Source organism: Drosophila elegans, unplaced genomic scaffold (genome assembly GCF_018152505.1).
Source record: "Drosophila elegans isolate 14027-0461.03 unplaced genomic scaffold, ASM1815250v1 contig_208, whole genome shotgun sequence".
Lineage (NCBI taxonomy): Eukaryota > Metazoa > Arthropoda > Insecta > Diptera > Drosophilidae > Drosophila > Drosophila elegans.
Genome location: NW_024545578.1, coordinates 15,595,694 through 15,623,532, shown reverse-complemented (window position 1 = coordinate 15,623,532; position 27,839 = coordinate 15,595,694). Strand labels below are relative to the sequence as shown.

General features: G+C 43.3%; 5 protein-coding genes across 14 annotated transcripts in view; 2 read left to right on the top strand and 3 right to left on the bottom strand.

Moving 5' to 3' along the window:
- Window positions 1-3,738, top strand: part of LOC108150205 (division abnormally delayed protein) — a 68,898-nt gene extending 65,160 nt beyond the window's left edge. Inside the window, exons 6-9 of the mRNA XM_017278217.2 lie at window positions 80-258; window positions 1,074-1,278; window positions 1,341-1,479; window positions 1,658-3,738. Of these exons, the coding sequence (XP_017133706.1) occupies window positions 80-258; window positions 1,074-1,278; window positions 1,341-1,479; window positions 1,658-1,812 (678 nt within the window). The 3' untranslated portion in view covers window positions 1,813-3,738. The remainder of the gene's footprint in view (window positions 1-79; window positions 259-1,073; window positions 1,279-1,340; window positions 1,480-1,657) is intronic.
- On the bottom strand, window positions 236-1,024 carry LOC108150206. The gene is made up of 2 exons (XM_017278218.2): window positions 838-1,024; window positions 236-484 (listed from the first exon to the last, which is right to left on the bottom strand). Exons 1-2 carry the CDS (start codon window positions 919-921, stop codon window positions 356-358), a joined length of 213 nt encoding a protein of 70 aa, XP_017133707.1. The 5' UTR covers window positions 922-1,024; the 3' UTR covers window positions 236-355.
- A 369-nt stretch (window positions 3,739-4,107) lies between the features above and the next one.
- On the top strand, window positions 4,108-7,178 carry LOC108150321 (DNA replication licensing factor Mcm7). Its single transcript, XM_017278442.2, has 5 exons — window positions 4,108-4,290; window positions 4,355-4,724; window positions 5,139-5,640; window positions 5,708-6,765; window positions 6,834-7,178. The coding sequence occupies exons 1-5, from the start codon at window positions 4,260-4,262 to the stop codon at window positions 7,033-7,035; spliced, it is 2,163 nt and encodes a 720-aa protein (XP_017133931.1). The 5' UTR covers window positions 4,108-4,259; the 3' UTR covers window positions 7,036-7,178.
- LOC108150320 (transient receptor potential cation channel subfamily A member 1) lies at window positions 7,170-20,135 on the bottom strand. Of its 8 annotated transcripts, XM_017278435.2 has the most exons (18): window positions 20,046-20,135; window positions 19,606-19,932; window positions 18,133-18,337; window positions 16,894-17,049; window positions 14,326-14,482; window positions 14,179-14,269; window positions 13,911-14,106; window positions 13,460-13,567; window positions 12,547-12,735; window positions 11,674-11,902; window positions 10,509-11,089; window positions 10,131-10,445; window positions 9,919-10,029; window positions 8,939-9,159; window positions 8,402-8,879; window positions 8,185-8,347; window positions 7,851-8,123; window positions 7,170-7,784 (listed from the first exon to the last, which is right to left on the bottom strand). In XM_017278435.2, the coding sequence occupies exons 3-18, from the start codon at window positions 18,265-18,267 to the stop codon at window positions 7,489-7,491; spliced, it is 3,699 nt and encodes a 1,232-aa protein (XP_017133924.1). In that variant the 5' UTR covers window positions 18,268-18,337; window positions 19,606-19,932; window positions 20,046-20,135; the 3' UTR covers window positions 7,170-7,488. The 8 variants fall into 8 exon arrangements, with proteins under 8 accessions (XP_017133924.1, XP_017133925.1, XP_041563931.1 ...); XM_017278436.2 differs by lacking the exon at window positions 19,606-19,932; XM_041707997.1 differs by lacking the exons at window positions 19,606-19,932; window positions 20,046-20,135 and having other exon boundaries at window positions 18,133-18,487.
- An 854-nt stretch (window positions 20,136-20,989) lies between these two features.
- On the bottom strand, window positions 20,990-27,396 carry LOC108150119 (otoferlin). 3 transcript variants are annotated; one of them, XM_017278086.2, is made up of 14 exons: window positions 27,121-27,396; window positions 26,705-27,063; window positions 26,526-26,649; window positions 26,284-26,461; window positions 25,695-26,143; window positions 24,374-25,632; window positions 24,149-24,320; window positions 22,880-24,095; window positions 22,681-22,817; window positions 22,108-22,289; window positions 21,843-21,963; window positions 21,444-21,734; window positions 21,283-21,383; window positions 20,990-21,210 (listed from the first exon to the last, which is right to left on the bottom strand). In XM_017278086.2, the coding sequence occupies exons 1-14, from the start codon at window positions 27,298-27,300 to the stop codon at window positions 21,033-21,035; spliced, it is 4,947 nt and encodes a 1,648-aa protein (XP_017133575.1). In that variant the 5' UTR covers window positions 27,301-27,396; the 3' UTR covers window positions 20,990-21,032. The 3 variants fall into 3 exon arrangements, with proteins under 3 accessions (XP_017133575.1, XP_041563929.1, XP_041563930.1); XM_041707995.1 differs by having other exon boundaries at window positions 26,284-26,482; window positions 26,547-26,649; window positions 27,121-27,390; XM_041707996.1 differs by having other exon boundaries at window positions 26,547-26,649; window positions 27,121-27,390.
- Between the last annotated feature and the right edge of the window lie 443 nt (window positions 27,397-27,839).

The window sequence follows — 27,839 nt, the reverse complement described above, 5'->3', positions numbered from 1 at the left end:
GCGGCGGCGATTAGCAAGTGGAAGTGGAGCCCCCACTCCTGTGAACCGGAGCTTATCCCCCTTTTTGTTTTTTTTGCAGGTGAAGAAGACGTGCGGCACGCCCAGCCTGTCGCCGTATTCGTCCGGAGATCCGCATGCGAATGCAAAGCCCGCGAACTACAAGCCCCCGAAGTGGGCCAATGCACCGGATCCGGGCATGGTCATTTTCCTGTCCACCATCGACAAGAGCAAGGAGTTCTACACGACCATCGTGGACAAGTGAGTACACTTAGACGATGCCACAATCTTTATTTGGGTTTGGGTACTACACTAAGTACATTGACTGACCAAACTATGACTTAACAAAATGGGTATCCTAGCGCTTCTTGGGTCCGGTGATCATGGCAATCACGTCCTTCAGCAGGCAGTAGTACAGCGGCGACACAATGGCAACAAAGAAGATCAAGTTGGCTAAAAAACCGTTTTTCACTGGCAAGCGACAGCCCTGCAAAAAAAAACATTATTATTACTACTCGATATGTAAATTATATAAAGGGCTGATGTATAGGACGAACAATAGAAAGCTTCATTTATAATTTCCGCACGACTAGGGCTTATTAATGACAACGCTTTCATTTGCATTTTAGGGGTGAAATGCATTTTCTTAGAATTTTTAGTCTTTTGGAATATTTAATTATAGATTTTCAATAGAATAATAAATGTTTGCACACACAATTAACGAGAAGGTTTTCGGCTGGACCATATATTTAAATAAAGAAGTCTAGAAAGCGGTGTTGTTTAAATTTTAATTGAATAGTTTATATTTAAATATAAAATTATTGGTAAAGCCAGACTTACATGTCGTGGTGGCGGAATCAGTGGACGAGCCAAGCAAAAATCGTGGGCCATCCGATGCATCCAAAGAACGAGCTCCTTGAACATCTTGTTTATATTCTTTTTTTTTAAAAATATATATATAAAAGAATTTGTCAGCAAGGAGTAGTTGTTTGGGAAGTTTTGTAAAGCGACATTGACAATTTTGTTTGAGTTAAATAAGAAGGTTACTTAGTCATCAATACATTTTTAATCAACAGCTTCTGCAACGAGCAAAAGTCTCGCGAGGATGGCTCCTGCTGGACAGGCGATCGCTACGGAGACTACACCCAGCTGCTGATTGAGTCCGGAACTGATAGGCAGCGCTACAACCCCGAGGTGCCCTTCAATCCGAACACACAGGTCAGCCAGCTGAACGAGCTGGTCGACAAGCTCATCAAGATCCGCCAGAGCATTGGAGCTGCGGTATGCTTGGAACATTCGTTTTGTTGAGAAACTCTTACTAATGCAGGTACTTTTTTGAGCAGACACCTTCCAACAGCATACAGTCGTCGCACGACATCCAGAACGATATGGGGGAGGGCTCCGGCGGCGGAGAAGGCCAGATCGGCGACGATGAGGAGGAGTACGGAGGCGCACATGGTTCCGGAGATGGTTCCGGCGATGGTAAGTTATTTGTATTCACTTATTCAGACCACCAAACAGGACTATCAAATTTATTGATATATTTTATTTATTAGACAAGTATCTAAGTAAAAATTATGTATAAAAGCCTTTAAGAAACGGGTTTTATGGTTTGAATTTACCATTAAATCATTATTTGATCTCTTATTAATAATTTCAGGACCCCACACGCCCATCGAGGAAACCGAAGATTCCACATCGAACCAAGTGGAGTCGCGCGACGGCGACAAAGCTAGTGGGTCAAACCCGCTGGCGGCCACCGCGACGTGGATGCTCCTCACTCTAGTCACAATGCTCTTCAGCAGTTGTAGTTAAGGATGCTGCCCCACCCGAGGGATTGGACACAATATGTGCCCCGCTGCGAGGGCAGGGAATGATGAAGCCACAACAAGAGCAACAGCAACAGCAAATGCACAAGAAACGAGTTAAATCATTAATTAATAACTATTATCATTATTATTATTATTTGTGTAATTCTTAAGTTGTTACAAGTAATTTATTAGGCCCTAAGCGCATTCATCTAGCAATCGACTAACAATTTACACACCAGAAGCGAAAACTGAACCCTTTGAAGCGCACCTCTCCTTCTAGCTTTTCCAAATTTGGAGCTCATCGAATTTCCATGCCGAATCCAACTAGACTAGTGTGCCATATAAACGTGTTGGAGGTTTTGCATACGAATCGAGTAATTGCTAAATATAACTATACGAAAATTACACAAGATATTCTCAGATTCAAGCAGAACCCTTTCCATAGAGTGTGCAGTTAGTTCAGATACATGTTAATATATATAGTATAGCGTACAGTACATAAAGCTCAATGTTCAAAGCAAGTTGTTCCTTTTCGGTGTAACTAAACAAGTAAACAGAAACGAAATCAGATTCAGATTCAGATTCAATGGCTAGTTCTTGGAGCGATCACAAATATTATACGTAATTGATATAAATCTGTTAGCTGTAGCTCAGTGAATGTTAAACTTAAACGAAATTATTGTTGTCTACACATTTCGAACTGAACGAATGCGAACAATTTAAAAATTTATCAATTGGGTAATCGACGCGAAATGCAAACGAATGGAATTTAGTTGAGTAAACGCACTTTACGGAAAAACTAGAAGACTTACAGCTTTATACGCAAAACAAGAACGAAAAAAAAAAACAAAAATCTAAAAACGAAACGAAACGAAAATCGATGAAAATCTATTGATAAATAAACGTATATTATATGTAGCATTATTTAAATTATATGAACAAAGAGAGAAGACCTTGGGGAAATGTCATGAAATGCATTCAGCTAATTAGAGTTTATGGAGCACTCGGAGTTCTGAGAGAAGGTGCAGAAAATGCAGAGTTCAGCGCACAAATCACAGTTCGCAATTTGCAATTCGCAATCTGCAATTCAAACGAAACTATTGTTGCAATCTAACGGATACTTTACAGTGGGGCAGAGCGCTGCTGAATCAAATCCAGAGAGCAGCGCTGGCGACACTCTAAAAATCAAACAAATAAATATAATATATATATATACAAATGAATATGAAATATGCATTAATACGAGTACGACGCCAGCGATAAGAATGAAGTCTATAAATATATATATATATATATATACACGTAAATGAATTAACTAATTAAATCGTAATTATATGCTAGTGCGTAAACTGTAACGATTAGCCCGTAACGTGTAAAAAGCAAAAAGTTGACCGAGAACAACAAATTTAGTTAGTAGCAAATTAACAAAGGGAGCGCCAACTGACGCCGCACACATCAAATTGGCATATTATCGCATGCTATACACATCGATCCGATCAAGATCGCGATCAGATCGTGTGCGTGCGGACGCGCTGTTTCAACTATGTATAATTATTATTTGTACCATTATTATTTAACTATTGCATGTGATTAATAATATTTAAGTTAAACGTAAACGCAACATATTAAATTGTAACTTATGTATACCGCAACAAAATCAGCCACAATGTGCGAGGAAAAATCACCGTTGTAAATCTATTTGGATATAACCAATGTGAATCGAAAATTGCACTAAAAATAAATGTACTACGTTTAGATGCCTAAAAACCAATAAATAATTATGTAACAAAAACGCAAGTCCAACAAGTTTATTGAATGCGAGACGCAATAGTGCTATGAGTAATTGAATGTAATGGCAGAAAAACGAAAATGAAAACTTTTGTAAATTTCATTTAAAACCTGAATAAACGTCAATATTTGAAATTCAAAATAGTAGCGGTCTTTAAATTGGGGTGGCAGCACTGTCGAATGGTGAACTCCCCATGAGTTGAAATTGTTTTCTCTTTATAGTCGAGGCTCGAACCTTATTTTGAAAGCAATTAATTCCACTGGTTCGGATATTGGATATTTCAAACCGGATAAGCAGGTGTTTTATAATTTAACCATATCTTTAAATTTCAATTATACGGCAATATTGGAACGCCGTTTTAGCTTTTTAATGTGGCAATAAAATTTTGCATTCCAGTTTCACAACAATTAGCTTTTGTAAGGCTTGAAAATGCTGCCAGATCTACCATATCTGTGATCTGGCAGCCTTTCAATGCGATACTATCGATTTAAAACTTAATTCTAGTTCCATCTCTAAATACAACGCATTTTTGGCGGGAAGCATTTTCCTTGCTACATTTTCTCAGCATTTCCCGGCAAACAGCGTCTCAAAAAACACCCTTTTCAAGCAGCTGTCCTCCATCAATTGTCCTTTGTTGAAAAAGCAAAAGAAGCAAGCGCAAAATGGCTCGACGAGACTATGCTCAGGATAGAGGTGAGTTCAGAAAGTGTCTCATATTAAGGAGACACTAAACATCCAATGTTTTGTTGATTTGCAGAATCAATCAAAACTTTTTTGTCGGAATTCTGCAAGTGCGACGACGATGGCAAAAAGGAGTTTGTCTACGGATCGCAGCTGGTGAAGCTGGCCCACCGGGAGCAAGTGCTGATCACCATCGATCTGGATGATCTGGCGGAGTTCAACGAGAGCCTCGCGGAGGCGGTGATCGATAACTGCCGGCGGTACGCTTCCATTTTCAGCGACGTGATTGCCGAACTCCTGCCCAGCTACAAACAGCAGGAGGTGCACGCCAAGGACGCCCTGGATGTCTACATCGAGCACCGCCTGATGATGGAGTCCCGCACCCGGAATCCCATGGAGCAGCACGACGAGCGGAACAGCTTCCCCTCGGAGTTGATGAAGCGATTGTGAGTATCTTATATATCTGAATATTAACCCTTAGAATTTTACCTAAACATAAAAGAAAGAGAATTTTTGGTTGTACTACTAAAATTTCATCTTTAAATGCATTGTTCTCAAATTCACATTATTAAGTCGACTAGAAAACTAGTAAACTGAACGTTCATAGACTCGTAGATTAAAAACAGAATTTAAAGTTAAACTGCTTCTACATTATAACTATTATATAAATATATATTAATATTTTGTAAAACTTAAGATTTGATAAAAGGAAATAGCGTAATTAAGAAATAGGGTTCGATAATCCATAACCCACAAAAGGGAAACTTTTTATAATAGTTTCATTTTCCAAGTTAACCTTAGTTTTGCTTGCAATTTAAAGATTAAGATGCATTTAATAATTAATTTTCCTATTCTTCCAGCGAGGTGGGCTTCAAACCCCTGTCCACGGAGAAGGCGCACTCCATCCGCGAGGTGAAGGCGCAGCACATTGGCAAACTGGTCACCGTTCGCGGCATCGTGACCCGCTGCACGGAGGTGAAGCCCATGATGGTGGTGGCCACCTACACGTGCGATCGCTGTGGCTCGGAGACCTACCAGCCGGTCAACTCGCTCTCCTTCACGCCCGTGCACGACTGTCCATCGGACGATTGCCGGGTGAACAAGGCAGGCGGTCGCCTGTACCTGCAGACCCGTGGCTCCAAGTTCGTCAAGTTCCAGGAGGTCAAGATGCAGGAGCACAGCGACCAGGTGCCCGTGGGCCACATTCCCCGCAGCATGACCATCATGTGCAGGGGCGAGGTCACTCGCATGGCCCAGCCTGGCGATCACATAGTGGTGTCCGGAGTGTTCTTGCCGCTGATGCGCAGTGGATTCGCCCAGATGATACAGGGTCTGCTGTCGGAGACTTTCCTTCAAGCCCACGTGAGTTTCCTCTTATGCTTATGCAATGAGTCAATGTAAATCTAATATAATCTGTAATTCCCTGCAGCGCATCATTTGCATCAACAAGAACGACGAGATCTCGGACAAGGATGCCGAGCTGACGCCCGATGAGCTGGAGGAGCTGGCCCAGGATGACTTCTACGAGCGACTGGCCACCAGCTTGGCCCCCGAAATCTACGGCCACTTGGATGTGAAGAAGGCCCTGCTGCTGCTCTTGGTTGGCGGCGTGGACAAGCGACCCGATGGCATGAAGATTCGCGGCAACATCAACATCTGTCTGATGGGAGATCCCGGTGTGGCCAAGTCCCAGCTGCTGGGCTACATCAGTCGCTTGGCCGTGCGGTCGCAGTACACCACGGGACGAGGATCCTCGGGAGTGGGCCTCACGGCGGCGGTGATGAAGGATCCGCTCACGGGCGAGATGACACTGGAGGGCGGAGCTCTGGTTCTGGCCGATCAGGGAGTCTGCTGCATTGACGAGTTCGACAAGATGGCCGATCACGATCGTACGGCCATTCACGAGGTGATGGAACAGCAGACCATCTCGATAGCCAAGGCGGGCATCATGACCACACTGAATGCGCGCGTATCCATTCTGGCCGCTGCCAATCCCGCCTTTGGCCGCTACAATCCCCGTCGCACCGTCGAGCAGAACATCCAGCTGCCCGCCGCTTTGCTCTCGCGTTTCGATCTGCTGTGGCTCATCCAGGACAAGCCGGATCGGGACAACGATCTGCGGCTGGCCAAGCACATCACCTATGTGCACAGCCACAGCAAGCAGCCGCCGACGCGGGTCAAGGCCCTGGACATGAACCTCATGCGACGGTACATCAATCTGTGCAAACGCAAGAATCCCACCATTCCCGATGAGCTCACCGACTACATTGTGGGCGCCTATGTGGAGCTGCGGCGAGAGGCGCGCAACCAGAAGGACATGACCTTCACCTCGGCCCGCAACCTACTGGGTATCCTGCGCCTCTCCACCGCCTTGGCCAGGCTGCGTCTCTCCGACAGCGTGGAGAAGGATGATGTGGCCGAGGCACTGCGACTGCTCGAGATGTCCAAGGACTCGCTCAACCAGCTCCATGAGCACCAGAAGGGGCAGTGAGTATTGACCTGGGCTCTTTAAAGGGTTGCCTGTTCTCACTAGTACCTTCTTTTTACCCTTTCAGTGTTCCCAACACCTCGGATCGCATCTTTGCCATTGTGCGCGAGCTGGCTGGCTCCGGAAAGGCGGTCAAGATCGGCGACATCATGGACCGCTGCACCACCAAGGGCTTCAAGCCCGACCAGGTGGACAAGTGCATCGACGACTACGAGGAGCTCAATGTTTGGCAGGTCAACATGGGACGCACAAAGATCACATTTATGTAGATCAGATCCCCCAGCTTACAATTAGCTTATAAGTTTTTGTCTCTTTATCGCATTTCGTTACAATTATTCCCCATTCACACATACATTTGTCACTTTACCATTGCTCATTGTCGTAAATAAATAAGAACTTTGTATTTGACTAATAGGATAGTATAACTTTAATTCAAGTTTAAAAGACATCCAAATAACAAAGCATAATGTTTGCAAATTGCATTTAAAACTACCATTGATCTGTTGAAAGCCACAGCTTGTGTAGGTTACGAAAACAGCCCATGATCCTTGCCTATAAATTCGTTGTACAATTCCTTTGAGGACCTCACACAAAAACTCAATCTTCACATGCACACACGCACACACTGTCCACGTCACTGTGGCACAACAATTTACACACCGAACAGATAGAGATAAGTTTCACATACAGATACATAGATATACATAGTTATATGGCCGAATCTACATGCTCTTGTTGAAGCTCAAGGCGGCCCGCAGTTTGTTCCGGATGCGTGGTGAATTCCAGCGATTTCCGCCCGCCGATCTGAGTCCCACAACGGAGCGCAGCTCGTTGGGCGGTATGCCCTCGTCCACGTCGTCCGCCTCCGTCTTGATCTCCATCTTCTGGACGATGAGACGCACCAGGTGATGCTGCTGCTCCAGCATGCGGCTGATGTCCCGCAGTTTGCGCCTCTGCCGCTCCAACTCGGCGTTGATGTAGTCGTCATTGTTGTCGAAGGATATTGCGTCCATGGAGGCTGCATGGGAGTGAAACGTGTATACCATACCAAATCTCATACCGAATCTCTGGCCAGTCAACTTACAATCCTCGGTGAACGGATTCGAGAACCACTTGCGCAGTATGAAGTCGCAGAGGCCCAGCTTGCACTTGGCCTCGTTGGGATACTCGATGAGCTCCATTTTGTCCACCCGCTGCAGCCAGACATGGGGCAGCTTCCTCTCCAGCTCCGTGTGGAGAACCACCTGCATGGCCAGCCGCTTTAGCTGGGCATTGCGACGCACCGACTCAATGTCGCCGACGGCCAAACCGATGAGCAAGTTCATCAGCAGAATGGGCATGAGGATCATGAAGACACCTATCGTTGTTTAATCAGATTACTTATTAAAGATGTTTTCAAAGGAAGGGCAGTGACTCACTCAAAATGAGGAACGAGGTCATGGGCACCTTCAACTGGTCGCGATAGTAGGTGTTCACATAGGTGCCCACAAAGTCCAGTTCGCCCAGCATCATCGAGAAGGTTCGCAGCAGGGACATGGGTATGTTCGAGAAGGACAGGTGGTTCGGTTGGGGGTCAATAATCTGCAGGAAATAAATGCTTTTAATGCAATAAAACACCCAATTAGAAGTGCCAACCTTAGAGAGCAATATGTAGAAAGCCAAGCCAAAGGCAATGATCAGTATGGAGAACACCATTAGCACCTTGATGAGCGTCTGCAGGATCTCCAGGAACATGACCACATAGATGCCGACCTGATCGAACCGCTGGAGGAACAGAAGCAATCGGAACCACGACAAGAACACTGCGATCGATGCCGCCGAGTAGTGGACCGTATTGATGGCTCCATCCGGCTGAAAGGCCGGCGCCACCATAACCAAAGCCGAAATGTACAAGACCCACGATATGATGTTCACCGTCTCCAGAATGTAGTGCAGTTTTTGCTGGTAAATCTGAATCAGTTCCCGCAACGAGTTGAGCAGTATATAGACCACGATCACCACTGCGCAGAATAGTATGGCAGTGGTGCGATTTATTCGCTCCTTGCACGAATCCAAACGAATCTGGGAGGCCACCGCTGGATTCTGGGAGAGATTCATGGTCAACTGATCCCAGCTAAGAAAGAGGATTTCATTTTATGAGCCAGAAAACGGGTAAGATGGACACGAACTCACCCCATGTTGCAGTACTGACTCGTCGTCCTGTTGTCTCCAGCCCTCAACTCGATGTTGTTCATCATCAGCGAGGAATAGATGGTTACAAAGACCAGGAATATCGAGTAGATCAGCAGGTTGGCCAGGTGAAAGTACTTGCCGTACGAGTTCCACTTCATCTGCAGGTACTTTTGGCTGAGCGGATGGGCCAGCAGCTCCACTCTGCCATGGGTGACCATGGTCTAACCGGGATTAAAAGGATGAATATCTTAGAAATGGATTTTATAAACATTTTGATAAACACGCACACGACATACAGGATACAAAAGCCAGTTACAGTGAGTTGGTTAGTGGGTTAGTTTTTGGGGGACGATACATAATTGCAGAGCTCTGAGTTCTTTAAGAGAGTTCGGGGTCACTCACGTTCACCACGGCCAAAGGCGCGGGTCGCCACTTGGGATCATTGAACTCTTTGCGCTTGGCCTCGATCTGTTCGGGTGTCTTTTGGTATGGCCAAAACGAATATTTTATCTGGATGGTAATGGTAACCAAGTAATGTTTATAGAGGTTGGCTGTTAACCATTATGATGAACTATGGATCATGATATTGCCGCTGGCCCTTAATCTGTAACCCATTTCAACCGATTTAGAGTCGAGTGCCCCGACTTTTAATTTTCCTTTCCTTAGTTAAAATATTTCAAAATAAAAATATCCTTAAAAAAACAATGGAACTTTTGGTGGCGCCATCTGCCGAGAGTAAGCCCTCTATAACATATGAGCAGTGTATGTAGTGACGTCATAATTACAAATTTCCTTATAACTTGTAAAATAATGGTACAATTTTTAATATTTTTGGTGGTGTCGTTAGATATTGACCGAATAAACATTTACCGCCCAATAATTCACGAGTAACCAGTATAAAACAAATATATAAGGTAGGGGCAGGAAAAACAACATCGAAGCATGCAACAGATCTGGAAAGAATTCCAGGTTCCGCTTACATTCAATGCCGGCAACGGAATGGGACTTGCGGTCGTGATCGACTCTCCGGTTTTCTCGTCAATCTTGGCAAACATATAGGGGCATTGCAAGAATGCGAAAGAGTACTTGATCTGGTTACGATGGTTGGATGGGGTGGGGGCGAATAGAAATCAATTAGCTTCGATGGAATGAGATGAGGATTGTGAGCACCCTGGGAAAACGGCACACTTACGTAGAAGCTCTTCGAGTCCTTCTTGCAATTGGCCTTGGTGATGCACTTGTCCTGCACTGCCTCGAACACCTTGGGCATGGAGGCGATCAGGGCCAGGGTCACGCAGGGATGCTTGTCCGACCGCAGGGCCATGACCTCGTTGGCCCGCTCCTCGTGGGTCACCATGGCCAAAGCCGCCTCCGGGTATTTGTAGTAGATGGCATAGTCGATGGCGCTCATGTCCAGGACATTGTAGACCAGTTTGCAGCCCATGGACATCAGCACGGAGATCGCATGTGGTTTATTCTCCATGGTGGCCAAATGGAGGGCGGTGTTCTAAAAGGATTACCCATTAATTGTGGTATGGGAAGTTACCAAAAGTAATGTATATCCACTCACCCCATCCTTGTCCACCTGATCGAGCAGATGCGAGTGCACCGAGTGTAGCAACTCGATGGTCTCAGTGTATCCGGACATGGCCGCCAGCTGGAGGGGATTGCGTCCGGTATGATCTCGATGGAGCAGGGCTCCTCGATTGAGCAGCAGCTGCACCACGCGCGTGTGTCCTTGCTGCGAGGATATGTGCAGTGGGGTCATGCCCGCTCCGTCACTCTCGTTGATGATAAAGGATCCTTTCTCGGAGTCCAGGAGCTGTCGTACCGTGTTGTACCGCCCGTAGCGAGCGGCAAAGTGCAGCGGACTTTCGTTGTTGTTGTTCTTCAGGTTGATGCAGGCGCCCAGCCGGATCAGGTTCTCCAGCGACCGGATGTGCCCATCCCGACTGGCGTAGTGCAGCGGCGAGCAGCCCATGCTGTCCTTCTCGTTGAGCAGCAACTTCAGCTGGGCATGCGTCTGACAATTGGCCACCTGCTCCGCGAAGTCCGTCAGCCGCCCGCCATTCATGATGACGAAGTGCAGCACGTTGCGGGAGGCGGCATCCTTGACACTGATGCACGCCCCCAGGCGTATTAAGAGGTGCACTGGAAGAAAAGGAAAGCAGTAAACAAATTCGTTTTTTTTTTTTGCACAATAAACTTCACTTCCATTTAAGGCATATTTATATACATTTACAAAAGAACTTTTTAAATCAAAATTTAAGATTAAAAAAATACGTTTGCGAAAAAATAAATATATAAATAATATATTGAATTGGAATTTTGCAATGAAACATTTAAAAAACTGGTCAACGATCTTAAAGACAATATTTTTATAAAAAAAAAACAATAATATAAAAACTAAAATATAATTTTTTTTGGGGGGGTTTTTAAGATACACAAATGTTACAATATTAATTCAGAAATTTATACCATATATACGAAAATTCTAAATTGGAAATTAGCTTTTTTTTTAACAGTATAAGGTTCTCTTTGGGATAATAGTTTAATTTAATTTTTTTAATAATTCAATAAACTTGTTTTATTAAAAAAAAAAAAAAGAACGATTATTATTAATGCTTACAACTAAAGCACTGGTCCCAGTAATTGGTAAGCTTTTTTTCAGATTTCTCAGTTTGTAACTTTGAAAAGTTTTGGGAGGACAATGGGTTAGGGGGTTCAGGACTTACCCGTTTTCCAACCACTGCGAGAGGCGGCCAGTAGCAGCGGAGAGCGGTGCTCCTTGTCCAGGGCATTAATGTCCGCCCCCTCGGCCACCAGATAGGACACGATGTCCGGATGGTCAAACATGGAGGCGCAGTGCAGCGGCGTCATCTTCTGCACATCCGTGCAGCTCAGGCAGAGGCGCTTCTCCAACGGCTGCATCTCGAACATCAGCTTCACAATGTCAATGGCTCCCTAAAAGAAACAATACAAGAAGCAAAAATGGAAAACCATGTCGGTTTCACTCATCCGAAGTAAGTATTTCACCATGTGCCATGCTTTGTCGGCGGCAAAGTCACGTTCGTCTTAGTGTATTTGCATAAGAATTTGTCAAATTAAAGTCGGTTCAAGACACCAGGACACGAGTCGAATCGAGAGAAAACCACATAGTCACTTTCCACGGACTCGTGGAAATGCTTTAACACTGTTTTCCTATCGTTTTCTGGCCAAGAATGCTTTGTTTGCCTAACTCTTTGTGGAAATATGAGATTTGTTAACCCTCTACCGCATCTGTCGATTGTTAACTTTTATTTTCTTTTTTTTTTCTTTGCACTATCTGGTATTTAAATGAATTTTAAAGGCATTTTTTGCGCTTCTTTATTTCCATGAATTTTGTTAAGGCGACTCACGTAGGTAAACGAAAGTTAATACTTGTTTTTAAATTCCAAATAAACTTGGATCCAAATAAAAAAAATGAAAGAAAAATTGTTTGAAAAAAATATGGTCAAAATATATACTATAATACTCCGTGCTCATGCAGTAGAGGGTTAAGTGCTTGACTGCCTGTCAGTTAACCGCCGTTGAAGGACTTCCCAGGGCCATCGGCACTATTTACTTACCTGGGCACAGGCCAGGTGCACTGGCGTCGACAGATCGTGTTGCTGCGTGGATATCTTGGCCCCGGACTTGAGGCACAGCTCCACCGCCTTGATGTCGCCACCGTGCACCGCCGAATGAAGTGGCACGTTGCCCTCCGAATCGTAAAAGGATATCATCTCCTCGCGGGTGCAACCACGCTGCTCGCCCCACTGCAAGGAGTAAAGATAAACTGTGTGATTAGCGGAAGAAAAACCGACTGTGATTTCTCTGGGAAATAATTTATATAGAACATCATTTCAACGAAGAGTTCTCTTATTTCAAATGTTGAAATTTTTAATTCTAATAATTGTTAAATTCCAGTAAGATTTCACTTAAAGACAATTGTTATTTTAATTTAATATACTTAAAATGCTACGCACAAAATAAAGCAAATTAATAAATTCTAGAAACATTATTGATCTTTGTTTCTAGCCCCAGGAAATGTTCAGTTTCCCCTTAGCCTAAAAATGCCTCTAAACAACCAACAAATATTGTCCAAAGTCAATGACCGACCCAGCCAGCGTTTTTCAACATTTGATATTTTTGCAGCTTAAACTTTTGTGTAAGACATGTTTCCCTTTTTGTCTGCCAACAGTGAGAGTGACCCATAACAAAATTGATACTTTTTAAAGAGGACGCTGTCAACGCGTCGTATACGCAACTTCAATCAAGGAGTAAGGGAAATAAAAACAAGCGGGGAAACACGAAAGGTCAGGGGTGGGGTTAAATAAAAGAAATCAAGTAAATCGGTCCGAAAACCGTTGGGAATAACTTGCACAATAAGATCAAAGACGGATGAGATGACATAGTTATTGGTTGACTGAACGTTTGCATGCAACATAGATATGAATGGCAAAAAGGAAATGGAACTGGAACTGGAAATGGAAAACTTGCCTGGAAAAAGACCTCCATTGTCTTGGAGCTGGCATTCTTGGCCGCTTCGTGTATGGGATAATAACCATTGTTACAGGGCTTACGGGGGCATGCATCGAACTCAGTTATCTGGAAGATACGATGAGTTATAGTAAACAAATATGAATGTTGTCTAATTTAATATGCTAGCACTAGGACACACACACACCCTCAAAGATTCGGCCTAGTACAAGGGCAGGCAAAAACAATGTTCTACTGAGGATACCGACCTTTTTGTTTGGGTTCTCTATGATAAATTAAACTTTGGTACGGATGAGTGTGTTTCTCGAGAAGGTGAGGATGGATGAGAAACGTTGATTAATGGCTGAATGTAAACCAAACCAATGCAAATAAAATGCATGAGTAAATACCCATGAAAGGCTAAAAGTAAAATAATTACATGAATCGATTGGCAAGGACTCACACCACTTACCAGGATGCGAGCGCACTCCTCGTGATCGTAAATGGCGGCCAAGTGCAGAGCGGTCCGACCATGCTCCCCGCCCTGCTGGATGTCGATGACATTCCGGTACTGGCCCATGACCCGCAGCGACTTCACCTTGTTCAGCTCCGTGGCCAGGTGCACGGGGGCCTGCTTCTTCTCGTTCAGCACTCCCGTATCCACCGGACTGTGAGGATTTGCAGGAACGAAACAGATTACATCCTAATCAGACTCAATCGGCCATGGCAAAGCGACTTACATGGACAGCAGATAGTCCAGGGCCTCGTAGGCATCGCACTCCACGGCAATGTGAAGCGGAGTGTTCCCGGCATTATCCTTGGCGTTAAAGTCTGCAAATCACACTTGATAGGCGGACCCACCTAATGGTTAATTTTCACCCACTTACCGCCATTCTGGTCGCGAATATACCGCAAAATGTTAACCCGATTACGGGCAGCCGCCTGATGAGCTGCCGTCCGTCCTTTTCCATCCTTTAAAGCAATGCGCGAGTTGTCCGCCGTGAAGAGGCGCTTGAAGTCGTCAAGGTTTCCGGACTCAGCCGCCTGAAACGGAAGAACAGGTGTCTTATAGTTTGTAGCAACTTCAATTAAGCACTAAGCTCTGTTTACTCTGCCAGCACCGAGCGAAAAAGATTTAAATTGTGATAACTTAAGTTTTAGTTTTAAGTTTTTTCGCTAATTCACAGGATTTCTAAAGCCTTTTTGTATAGGCTGACTGAAAGTCTAAGAAAATTTAAGAAATCACTGAGTACCCTTGTTTAGGTACTAATTTTTGGTGACCAATCTTTAGACAGCAAATTTATAAGCCAAACTCAAGTCTGAATTTGTCAACTTTTACTACACTATTTTGAAAGATTTCTAAGAAATTTTGGTTTCATAAAGATAAAATATCAATTAAAGTAATTTATTTTATTTACATGCAATTACATAGCAATCCAAAATGATATTAGTCCGTCAATAACTCTTTTTCGGACATAAACCAAATTATTGTCTGAATTTTTTTTTTTAAAGAAAAGAGCAAGAACAACTTAACAAAATCAAGGCAAAGGTTAAGCTTTATTTCTTTTCTCTTCGCACATTCTGTTTGCCTTTCCAAGTGCAAGGCAAAGAACAAAGTACAAAACATCTTTCCACTGCAAACTGTCAATAGATTTTTGAACATTAACGCCTTCCGGCATCTGAGTAATTTGATTGTCTTATTTCTTGTTCTCTTTTATTCGATAAAACAAGGTTGCGAATACCCTTTTTTGGAAATGTCCAGCAAATAGAGTTTCTGCGAATCACTTTTAAAGTGGAAACGCAACTTTTAACCCCCTAGGTGCTCTTTACTAATTGAATGAGTTCGCCGGCCAGTAGTTTTACCTCTAGATAGTCAACGATTTGTATCTTTGGCGTTGAGGACATCCGCAGGATGCGGGCCCACATTTTGGGCAGGTTAAGAGGAGTCATTGCGCCACGTGGGCTCTGTCGCCCATCAAGTTTCGCAGGGAACTAGTAAAATCCTTACGCTTCGGGGTCGTCTTGTCACCCGTTGTCATCGTCGACTTTAATTACATTTAAGTTTAGTTAGCAGATTAACTCTTATTGTCTTTGGTGCTCAGCAGCTATGGGCGAAGTTTCTAGAGCCTTGACTTATGGATTTTTTCTGATATAATTTCCATATGCGTTTGTTTGTCCTTCCGACTCAGCTGTGATTGGCTGCTATTACGTGCAGATTTGATTCGTCTTTAATTCCAACCGACATGCAATTAGATTGCGTTTTGCAATCAACAAAAGAGGATTTAAGTTACGAAAAGTATCACTTTCTTTAAGAAGATTTGCCTTACGAAATCAGCTTTATGGTTTGTTTTAATTTTAATTCCGATCGAAACTCAATTAGATTGCGGTAATCGGAAATTGTACTATGTTAGTTAAGACAAGTGTTAGCCTTGATATGCATTTGTTTTTAATTGCAAAAGAGTTAAGACTATTAAACTGTTTTCAGTTTTTAAAAACAGGTTGCAAAAACAACGCCTTTTTAAATATTTTATAAATGTTTTATAAAACTAATATTTTTCTTCTGCACTGTTCGTTATTTCACTATTTGCATGCCAAAAAGCTGCCATACAAAATAAATATTTATATATTCTTGTACAAAAAACAAATTCTTCCAAATAAATTGTTTCACTTTCACTTGATTATTCCATAGGTCGTTATTGAGTTAGGCAACCGCAATAAATGTCACAAATCGAATCGTTTTGACACTGAATTTCTTGCCAAGTAAATATGACTTTGGGTTAGAGCAATGGAGGGTAAATATCCGGAGGCAATAGAAGGTTAGGTCCACGCAGGAAGAGCCGCTGAATGACTGAAATCTCAGACTAAGCATTCCTGCTTTTATAGCCAACTGGCAGCAGCTTCGTGTTCGTGTGGCACAGGTCCTTTTAGAAGGATGTGCTTCGTGAATTTTGTTCAATTCGCCCGTCAACATCGGTTTCAATTTCAATCTATTTTTCTATGCCAACAGGACTTGTTGCGCCTTTCTCTATTAGTATTTTGGATGGTAAATATAAATGCATGGATAGCAAAATTTATTAACAATCTAGCAGAGACTTATATATATATATATATATAATATACCAGTACCTAAAAAGGTTTTTGGGAGACTCTATTACTTTTCACTAGAGTAGAAAGAGGTTTAAGCCCCCTAAAGGATCCGCGCATGCGAACAGTTATATTTGCTCAACCATACTTTAAAATATATATATTAAAACTAAAAAAAAATCGTATTAGAAATGTAACTTACACCATCTAGCCAAAGCTTCTTTTCCCGAACATTCGAACACCCGAGGCAAAGATTCAATCGGGGAGCATTTAGCGTAGGTCTCGTTCGGGGAATTGCCACAATTCTTCACTTTAGAGAATTGCGGTCCCCTTCACCCCCACATGCATTTTACCCAACCCGATCAACTCACCCGCAAAATCCTGAAGGGGCTGTCACGCAAAAGGCAGACCTCCGCAGGCGGTTCGGCTGGCAAGATGGCCTCCAGCGGAGTGTCCGCATCATCGCCATCGATTTCCATGCGCTTGGGACCCGCACTGCGCTCGATTATCATTGAGAATATCCAATACTGCAAAACAAATGTCAAAAATGTGATTTAATAAATTTAAGTAAAAGTAACAACAATCCTTTTCCTTTCACTTTTTAGTGGTCGGCACTAAGGTCTTGCCGGCTGAGCTGCAGCAGAGCGGCAGCAGACACGAACAGTATTCAACCGCAGTCGGCATACACACACTGACAAGTTTTGCCCTGCAAATTACTAACACAAAGAAGTACGAGTACGTTATAGTACGTGTGCCGACTACTGGTATAGACCCACACAGTAAAACCAAATATTTTGTAAACCGATTAGATAAAGTTGCATCTTGAGTAGCAGTGCGCTAGTCGATAACTGCTTGGTTGTTAACTCAAAAAATAGAATAAAATAAAATAAATAAATTAGCAAAGAGTCTTTTGAGTAAACACTGAACTTATATATTGAGGCCTAGCTCTTTTTCAAATATTTTGGATGTCTAATAAAAAGGAAATAATATATATGTTATATTTTAAGGGAAATTTAAAGAAAATATTTTGTTGGCAACTTGAAGCGTAAGATAATATTCATAGGTATATATTTTAGTCATTATTAATGATTACATTTAAGGTGTAAAAAAAATTATTTTTTTTTATTAATTCATTAACATTATTAGCATTACAAGGTGATTAATTTTATGGTACATTGAAAGATGTTGCGCGTGACAAAAACCTATTGTTGATAGACCCAATAAAATATATTACGTCGTATAATTATTGCTGAAAGGGGCTTCACGCACTTTACATCTAATTATTTTGCCTAGGCGAGTTTGTTAAAAGCATGTTTGCTTGTGATGTAAAAGAAAACCTCGTTTGAAATTTTGGAAAACTGTTGAACTGGACCTAGAGGGATGGACATCAAAGCTTGTGACTGATTTATTTGAAAACAAAAAAGTACATTTTTCTGTTACTGTATTTTAAAATCAATTGACTAAACAAAAAACTTATATACCGAGAGTATTGATCAGAAGAAATTTGAATTTTATTTATTTATTTGGGATATTTGTGCATTTGTCTAGCTTTAAATTTTTATTTTAGGTACCATTTATGATATGTAAAACCCTAAGTTTTGGACACTTACCTTGCTGTTGCGACCGGTGCTGCCGCTGCTGTTGCTGCGTGGCTTGGGCACCAGCTTGGGCTGGGCCTCCATGAGGTCGGGGGGCGAGAGGGCGCCGCACTGGCCGCTGTAGACGCCGTTGTAAAGCTTGGGCATCCTAATGCTAGTACCGCTCGCCTGCCGGTCCGTGGCCGCTGCTGTAATTGTAAAGGGCCGCTGGTCGCGACTGTACGTGGTGTTTAGTACCTCATTGGTATTTCGCAATTTATCACACATCATTGGACCGGCACAATCAGTGGGCTAATTAGATATTGATTGGGCTAAACGGTTTGTGTACGCGTAAGCCGACAGCAAACCAATTTAGATAACCCGCCTGTCAAATGATATCGCCCGATAATAGAGATAACCCCGAGGACGATACAATGGAGATGACTGTGTCGGACCAGAACCAAATCGTAACTGCAACTAGGACTAAGTGTGAAGTAACCCTTGGCCAAATTACACGCACTGTGCGTGCATATATACATATGTACGAGCATACTTGATGGCTAGCTGGTCAATGGCCGTTTGTCATTCCCCCTTTTATAGCTTCTGCCCGAGGGAATCGAACCCGGGACTCCGTTCCGCCAGCCCATTAACTGGAAGTGTCTAATTAATGGCTTGTTTATTTTCGCCACTCGGTTTCGAGGAATTTGCATAATGCCAAGCCCCTGTAAATCCCGACTTACTCCACTTTCTCCAATTCCTCCAGACTCATTTTGTTACCGCTTTCGCCGAGCAAAGGATTCGAACTGCAAGCCTAGTCGAAGTGCTCCGAAATTTCTAGTCGAATTAGTAACTCCTAATTACATTACACCGATTTCTATCGGACGGACGATTTAAGGCCTCGATTTCGCGCTCCTTACTCGGTCTAATTAAATTGAAGGTACTGCCCCTCAGGTGAGACAATGTTCTGATTATTTCCACAGGCAGGTGGATGAGTTGACGAAATTTGTGGCAATTCGATTAGTCTAAGTGGTGATGGTGGGCAAATATCAGAGCAAACATCGGTCGTCCGTGGGGTAAATAAATCCCTTAATTAAAAGACCTTTTTAAAAGGTTACTTTAGGTCAGGTTTTAGTATTTTCGGTAAAATTTTCTGTTTTCGGACTTGTATATATATTTATGATGTCACAAAATCTTAGAGGTCTAAGCATACAAAAAATAATTTAAGACAATAATTGGAAATAAATGTTAACAGCAAAAGGAGTGTTTATATAGTTATAGAGAAAATTTACGAAAGGCGACAAGAAATTATTTTTTTGGCCATAGAAAATTTTTACTCCACTTAAGCTTTTGAAGAACATTTTTTATATAGTTTTTAAACGAACAGTTTTGTTGCTTTAAATAATGTAAGAAACATTAAAAAAAAAGTAATTGAATTATACTTTTGGTGTAACACAGTGTTATTTAAAGTCAATACGGTCGATCAAACAAGTACAATAAAAACCTCACCTTAATTTTCCTCAAAATACTCGATGTTCTGTGGATTTTCTCACTCGATTAGCGTCTTAAATAGTTCCCCAATGAGCAGCGGACGAGAATAACTTACATCTTCAATCGACTTTGAATTTAAAAAACTTGAACTTGATTTTGATTTCCACCAAGACTAGAACGGAGAACACGGAGCAGGCACAACTGCGACAGCAGCAGGAATTTTCCGAGTATTTTCGAACTGAGTTTAGCCGCATTTAAGGCTGCTTGCCATATGTTTCACTGCCGATCCGTTCCTGCGACGTGGATGAAGCACTACAAAAACGCGACCAAGGACTCGGCAATTTGCTGCGACGGAAAAGGAGTGAGACCAAAGGATATAGCGATATAGCCAAGTTAAGTTGAAACTCTCACAATTGAGATGGACGTCAGGCACTTTAATTATGAAAATTAATTAGCACCTTTGATGGGAAAGCGTTGGCTGCTGACTGCAAGGGGTTAATTGTCCCTGGGAGTTTCCTGCTAAGTGATTTGCGAACCGACAGCTCCGATAGCTGGACACCAACTGAACGTGGCAGCCTTTCTGCCCTGCAAGTTTCCCGGTCAGAACGGTTTAGACCAGTTCGGGGCGGTCCTGATAAGCGTTCTGACAGCCTTTCGTCACTCTCGCCTCCTGTCGCCACAACTGCCGCCATTAACACATTAACACCCCGACTAAATCGAACCGATATAGATACCATATGTACACATAAAAACTCACAAACTAGCGAATTGCCATTTTGTCACCCTCATGGTGAAATAGTGCAATAGCTCTGGGATAGTTCTGGATTTTTTAAAGGGCTTCTGTCGGAAGTTAAAAACCGGACAAGTGATTTGCCAAAGTTGCCAATCAGAGTTTGAATCAATAAGTAAAAATGAGAAGTTTAAAAAGCTAGCACATACAGAGTCAAATGATATAATAAATAAAATACATACTTAGGCTCGACTAAAAATGTATTTTCTATAATTAATTTTACTCTCACTGAATTTTACCGTACTTTTAATACTTTCTTATTTTTTTTTTTAAGTGTGGAAATTTCATACAAATTTTTTGTTCTGTTTGTTAATGTTACTACTAATGTATTTAAGCCAGCCCTTGCACAGGAGACAAGATATTTGAAAAGGTCGCTAAAAATGAGTTTTAATAACCTACAATTTGTAATTTAACCCACCAACGCCATTAAAAAGGACAACCTGCATCTGTGGGCTTAAGTCCCAGTCGCTATTATCGCATTTACCCCCTTGCACTCAAGAAGGCTATTAGTCTTTTCAATTAATTACTTTTAAAGTGACGGAGTGGCTGTACAACAAGTTAGTTTATTGAAAAACTATTAAAATGAAAAGTCAATTAAATTTAAACTTCAACAATATAAATAGAAACTAACAAACAACAAAAAAACAAAAACTGCTCACTCAAGTGGGATTGTCATTAGCTTGCCGGGCAGATTAGAAAAGAAGATCACCAGTCCCAGGATAACTATTAATATAAATAGAGTCCACAGGACATATTTTCGAATGACGGGCCAGAGGATGAGCCTTAGGGACTTGCAGGGATGCGTCAGCGGGTTGAAAGATGTATCCGGCCGGCTAAAGGTAAAAATAAATAAAACAACATTCAGCAAAGTATCAATTTATTTTTATAAATAAAAGGAGACTTACTAGGGTGGTTCCAAGGCCATTGGTGGGTCCTGTCCACGACCCGCCGGTCGATTGGAGGCCTCCACATCCGAGCAGATCTCAATATTAAGCTGGATTTTTCCCTGAAAATGCGCTGGAGGTCAGAAATAAGCCTTCATTGGAATGCAACCATCAACACTCACATTTCTAACTTTAGCTTGTGAGTGTTGTGAAGGATGTAGATTATTTTGAAGCGGAAACCAACCGCTGATGACCTTGCGTTTAAAGAGATTGATGCGCTTCCTCGTTTTGGGATACGGCTTGCAAAGCTGGGCGTTCGGATACGGAGCGTACATATTGGAGAGGTTAAGCTCAAGGGCGGCCAGGTACTCATCCTTGGATAGCACATCCTTGTCCCAGACCTGCAGATAGATAACCGGAGGCTTTTTGAACTCCATCTCCTCCAGCAGACCGGCCTTGCGGCGAACAACCATCTTTAAAATATAATTAAAAAACGGAAACGGGAGCCAAAGGAATAATTAATGCGGTGGTGGTAGCTTGTGTATTGTCTACCATGACCAATTAGGAAGGTCAAGGCTTACCAGGTCCTCGTTGGGGGAATACTTCATGCCGAAGACCAAGCGCCAATTAAATGCCGCATCGCCAGCAAATGAGCGGTAATGGATATCGGTCGTTTGGCGCTTGTCCTCATCCTCGCACCAGCTGCAAAGTATCGAGAAAAACGTCGGTAATTGCATATCGTTTACTCGGATCCGCTTGTAAGCCACTGGTAATAAGCCACCCCCAATCCCAATTCCAATCCCCATTCCCATCCCCATCCCAATCCCAATTCAACGACCCACTTACCCTATCACGTAAATGTCGCTCATTAGTTTGCCAAAAATGTTTTTGTCGCCAGCCTGAATTCCATGCAGATTTTTGACCACAACACGCACCTCGAAATCCGATGGCGGCACTGGGGTTATGTCGATAGGATTGGGCACATAGATGTTCGCCTCGAACAGCTCGATCCACATCTGGAGTTTACCCTGTAGATTAAGTTTACAATTAAGCCAATCCCTCTACTTATTCATATCACCAAAATTATGCTTTAAAAAGGTCCCTTTTCTAATTAATTATGTTGTTGTATACCATTTTAATTGATAACATGAAAGCCATTCGATAAAACCACATTCGTGGTCTTTTATCAACAATTATACGTTAATGCTATTACCATAAATTAGGTTGCTATTTATGATAATGGCTGTCTAGACCCTTTATATCACAACTAATTATAGCTATCATGGTGCTAAGCTATTTTTAGATAGTTTGAAAAATGAGTAATGGTTCATTTGATTGGGTTAGATTAGGCACATAATTCTTTTAGCTTATGTTTATAAGTTACACCTCCCTTTAACTGGTTTTGGTATAATACCTTACCTGTTCGACGTTTGGAAAGTCATCGCGATAAAGGGAACGAGTCTCCACATGCTCGGGAACCAGCTTGTAGCCAAAAGAGGGCAACTTTTCCATGTTCTTAAGCACTGCTAGACTAAGTCGTTCTTGCAGCTCCTCATCTGAAATTAAGCAAGAATCTAAGGGCACTTGATCACAGTTAATAAAGTTGGGAGTTACTCACCCTTTGATATTACAGTTTCATCTCCGAAAAGCATTCCGTCCACTTCAATCACATTGCCATAATAGTAGGGAGCCTGAATACCCCTCCGATGGCAGAGATTTATGAGAATTTCCGAGGGCAACTTCAGGTCGTGCCAGTGGTTATAGCCGCTTCGTGTATACTCGTTGGCCAAGCCCACCGTGGCTCGATGCCTCGTCCTCCAGCGATCCTCCAAATCGATGACTGTCTGACCAATCACTTCGTCCTTGATCTTGTCATGATCATACACCATTATCTGCAGCATATGATCACCGGGTAACGTGGCCTCCATTTCAAATAGACGACCAAAAACCGGATTGCTATGATTGGGGGAGAAGTGGGCTCGATCGGAGATCATTTTACCGCCCAGAAAGAGTTTCACATAGCAATCGGAGTCGCCTTTTAAATCCCGAGGACGCATCTGCACACCCTGCACTATATACACACGTACGATTAGCTTAATGATCGTATTCAATGACTGGAGAGTGGACTGATATCGCGGATGTATTGGGTTTGCCATGGGGCGGGTCATGTCTCCACCACCTCCGGGATCCTCGAGCACTGGGCACTGACAAGGGGTCAACTTGAGGTGCAGCTTCAAGGTGGCATAGATATCCTCTTTGGGGGGAGCCTGCTTCTTGAACTTCACCCCATGAACCAACTGGACAGGCACGGCCCAATCCTGGAGGTAACTAAACTGAGCCTGCTTCTCCAGTTCTTCGTGGTAGATGACCAGGCGATGCTTATGATCGTGGCTCATCTCCGCCGCACTCCAGTACATTGAGTTGTAGAACTTGGTCCACCAGGTGAACTCTCGTTCTTCGATCACTTCGCCGTCATCCAGATCACCATTGTTCCTCAAAGCCTGGCGATTGGCATAGGCAGCGGGTCGTAGACCTACAGCAAACATGAATCGCATCCACCAGTTGCTAATCCTGGTGGGCTTGGCCTCCTCCTCTTCCCATTCCAGTTCGTCCTCCTCTTCCTCCTCCTCGTCTTCATCCACACTCACCGTGGTGGAATCTTCTCGGGAAGTCTGCTCCATTTTGGGCACACACTTGAGCTTCCTGTTGCGTTGCAGGAAATTCGAGGAGTTGGGTATGAGCGCAGCTCCCAAAACTGATTCACTGCTGAAGCCGGAGAGCAGCACATCGGTGGCTATGATCGCTGGCCAGTATTCCTGCTGATCTGGGAGACTCTGGAGGCGGTAAAAGATAGATGAGGAGGCAATGTCCATTAGGATTAACTTACAACCACACCCGAAGCATAGGCCACCAGGAAGTTAATGCAATTGCGGAAGCGCGCTGTGGAGGGTCCACTGGTCAAAACCAGGTCACCCATCATCACCTTGATCTTCCGCTTGCCCGACGAACTCATGCTGCTTTTGGAGTAGTTGCGCAGTCCGACGAAGAAAACCTCTAAGCTATAAATAAATGGATTAGACTCTTAGTAAATAATATAAATTAGAAAACTCACACAAAGTTCTGCATATTGGGTCTAATGACAGACGGAATTCCCGTGGCGAGTATTGGCTCCTTCTTTATATCCTGACCACTGGGATCCACTGAGAGCTCAATCAGCTCCGCTGACATCAAGACCTCTGCTTGAACAGAACCCTTCCTGGCTACTGGCACCCATTTAAGAGGAGGTGGAGTTAGGTGTTTCAGCCTTTGCAACTTTTGAAGGGGTTTTCGGGACCAACCCAGTCCACCTTCATCCTCCCAGCTGGAGTCAGTGGCCCGATCCTCGCTAATAACGCTCACTGGCACACTGCCCATGCCCACGAGATCATCGGGAAGACTTCGTTCTGTATTGTAGAACTCCAAAGAGAGAAGAGGAGGATTCTTCAAGTATAGATTAACACTCCCGGGGAGAGACAAATTATTAAATGTTATGACAGCATTCCAAATGGGGGAGAGTGTTCCGGGGGATGTATAAGTTTCACATGCCTGCCCAGCGAACAGGATCCGCAAGTGGGAATCACAGATGTTCTTCTTTTCGCCACCAGGACGAACTTTGGCCTGGTGAACGTAAACGTGGCAGAGGAAGTGCGTCTGTGCAGGATTTGGTTGCCACAGCATTGGTTCTATGCTGGTCCAATCTCCACTGATCACCGAGAGAAACTCCTTTCGCTCACGTTCCACCACAATGGACAGACATCCCAAGACTATGGCCGTTGTGCAACCACAGTTGGGACAGGTGTGCGTACAACTCGAGGCCTTGAAGGCGAAACTCTTAAGTCGCCAGCACAATGTCTCCTGTTGAAGATCTGTATCTTGATGTTGATTTTGTAAATGTAAAAAGAGCTTAGCGTTTAGCCGGCAAACTCCCAAATCCTTTCCACCTGCACTCAAGGAAAGGATCAATTCCGGCCACTCGTCCTGCGTGCGAGCCATGCTAGAAAGGCCTCCGATTTCGGCTACCAGACGCTGCAGCTCCATAACCACATCAGCAATGGTGGCATCCAGGTGCTCCAAGAAGCAGTTGCGCAGCTTCTGTTTCACTTGATGCAGTTCCTGTGGCAGTTTGGCGAAATAGTCGAGCAGGTAAAGTTGCCGGTTAAAGTCCCAGGTGGTGCGCTGGGGTTGAACGTCGTGGTCGAAACGGTGGGCATCTAGACCCTCCTTAATCCTGGTCAAAATGTTACCCACAATGGCCTTCAGGCACTTGGCCTGCTCCTCTTCCTGTAGAGGATGCTTCAGCTGGAAGATCTTGAAGGTTTCCAATTCAGAACGCTAAAATGGAGGGGAAAATCGTATATATCAATATATTCGGTTTAAATCCAGTAGTGTCTTACCATATAATTGACTAAATCCAGCATAAAGAAATCGCTTTCATACTTGGCTCGATTGTCTGGCAAACGGACACGAAACATGCAGCTGCGAAAGGGAGCCTCTCGACGGAAACTTCTTGTATGGACGGCGGATTGAATGCGACCCAAAGGTGTACTTAGTTGACCCTCCAGCACATTAGAGCTGTGCTCAGCCAATCTCGCAGAGATCTTGTACGCGGCAGCAGTTGTGTGGATGTGTTGACCGAGTATTGGAAGAAACTCAACCAGGTAGACATCGTCGAGCCAAAAACGTGACTCATCCAAGCCAGGCACTGTCTTTGAATCCAAAATATGATTTGGTTGCGAATCATTTAACATTTCAGAACGAAGTTCCATTAGCAGGCGACCCACATAGGTCATGGGGTTGACGGGATCGTAAAGATGAAGGTAGGTGGGGCCCAGTGATGGGGTTGCTACAGAAAATATATATTAAGAACTTTCACAAAACTCAAACTCACAACTTTGATAAGGGTAACTCTTTTGGTGACCCCGATGATTTAAATAACACTAATTTGTTTAAAAGACCTAATTCCATAATTTAACAAGGACTCACCCTTAAAGGCGATCTCTTCGAGGGACACTTCGTACTCCGCCACGCACTTCCACTGCAGATGCTCTTGGGCCAAAATAAGGATGAGGAATCGCTGCGCCACCGATGGATACATCCAGGCAAAGTTGATCTCGTGGTTCCACACAGGCGTCGTCGTGTTCCTGGCCACCGGCGTTTTGCCCTTGAAAGGATGGAATCTGTACTTTAGAAACGGAAAAACCAATTCAATGCCGGGCGCCAAATACATTGAAGCCGGCAAACGATACTTGAATCATGTAGTTGCTCTGCTTGGTGAAGTAACCCCGGTAAAAGGCGACAAAGTAGCGGATGTTGCTGGGAGCGAACGAACTCACGTTGGTTAGGAGGTTCCTAGCGGAATCAGATACTAAGAAATAAATCAGATTCAATTCAATTTTGTACTTACTTCTCGATGTCATCATAATCGTGATCCACCGACCATTTGTTCAGGATTTGGTTGTCCTGATCCTCAGACCTTAGACCAGTGATTATCGTACTGTGCTGGGATACAATGGCCAGATCGAGTTGCAAATAGCCGTGAGATTGTGTGGTAGTCTCCAGAGATTGGTGTTCCCCAATGGGTGCCTCCAGGCGGCCCCACTTCTTGAAGTAGCCGTGATTGGACTGGTTCCATACACTATGCAGATCCACCAGCAACTCAGCAACCAGCACATTTTTCTTGTACGTCATGTGCTTCTTGAGCTCAAAAAGGATCGTTAGGCGCAGGAGTTCGGTTAAGGTGCAGTGAAACTCAAAGACAAAGTACTGAAAGAGGTTAAAATGCTGATTAAGGATATTATTATTTCATTAAGTCATACAAACCTCATTGAAAAAGGGATTCTCGGTGTTGGGGTACGACTTGGTACTCTTGGTCATTTTGTCCAGACTAATCCTCACATATAAGTCTCCAGAGGTCACTCCCACTTGAACGGCCTTGTGGACGGTAATGCAGATGAGAAACTCCTGCGGAGCCCCCGCGAAACAGTCCTCCATGTAGCTCATTCTCTGTCCAACTCGTCTGGGAAACAGGGATCGGGGATAGGCATTTTCAAAGTCAGCTCGGAATTTGAGTGGAAAACGAGGGCATCGGCTTTTTAGGGCTTTGCTTGAGCAAAGGCTCATGGCTTGGTTCGATTAGCTCAGAATTAAATTTTGAAAATAATTTGAAGTTAACTAGATGTGTTCTTTCAATTTTAATTGTATATATAATGTTTTATGATGTTACATGAGTGCCTTTATGTTATTTATATTATAACGTTAAGTATTGTTTTCTACCGTTTAAATTATAGACTTCTAAAAAAGAAAACATGATTAACACGGTTTCTGTTTCAGACCTCTATCTAGTAAAATAAAATCCGTTTTACTTAATATTCTACAAAATTTCTCAAATCAAAAAGATATACTCTTTTAAACATTCCTAATTACTTAGCCGCTGGTGCTAGAGGGTAAAAGAAAGCACAGAAATGTAACTTATTTCCAACAATCTGGCAACGGTTAAAAAGCTCACAATATGACTTTTGGTCTTTCTGGTGTTACTGGCG

Coding starts and splice junctions, on each gene's coding strand:
- LOC108150206 (XM_017278218.2), bottom strand. CDS start 921: ATGTTCAAGGAGCTCGTTCTTTGGATGCATCGGATGGCCCACGATTTT. Junction 485..837: donor TGATTCCGCCACCACGACAT/GTAAGTCTGGCT, acceptor TTTTTTTTGCAG/GGCTGTCGCTTGCCAGTGAA.
- LOC108150321 (XM_017278442.2), top strand. CDS start 4,260: ATGGCTCGACGAGACTATGCTCAGGATAGAG. Junction 4,291..4,354: donor AGACTATGCTCAGGATAGAG/GTGAGTTCAGAA, acceptor GTTGATTTGCAG/AATCAATCAAAACTTTTTTG. Junction 4,725..5,138: donor TCGGAGTTGATGAAGCGATT/GTGAGTATCTTA, acceptor CTATTCTTCCAG/CGAGGTGGGCTTCAAACCCC.
- LOC108150320 (XM_041707997.1), bottom strand. CDS start 18,390: ATGATGTGTGATAAATTGCGAAATACCAATGAGGTACTAAACACCACG. Junction 14,270..14,325: donor TATTCGCGACCAGAATGGCG/GTAAGTGGGTGA, acceptor TGTGATTTGCAG/ACTTTAACGCCAAGGATAAT. Junction 10,030..10,130: donor AGGACTCGAAGAGCTTCTAC/GTAAGTGTGCCG, acceptor CATCGTAACCAG/ATCAAGTACTCTTTCGCATT.
- LOC108150119 (XM_017278086.2), bottom strand. CDS start 27,300: ATGAGCTACATGGAGGACTGTTTCGCGGGGGCTCCGCAGGAGTTTCTC. Junction 21,735..21,842: donor ATTCCCCCAACGAGGACCTG/GTAAGCCTTGAC, acceptor TATATTTTAAAG/ATGGTTGTTCGCCGCAAGGC. Junction 21,211..21,282: donor ATGGCCTTGGAACCACCCTA/GTAAGTCTCCTT, acceptor TTTTACCTTTAG/CCGGCCGGATACATCTTTCA.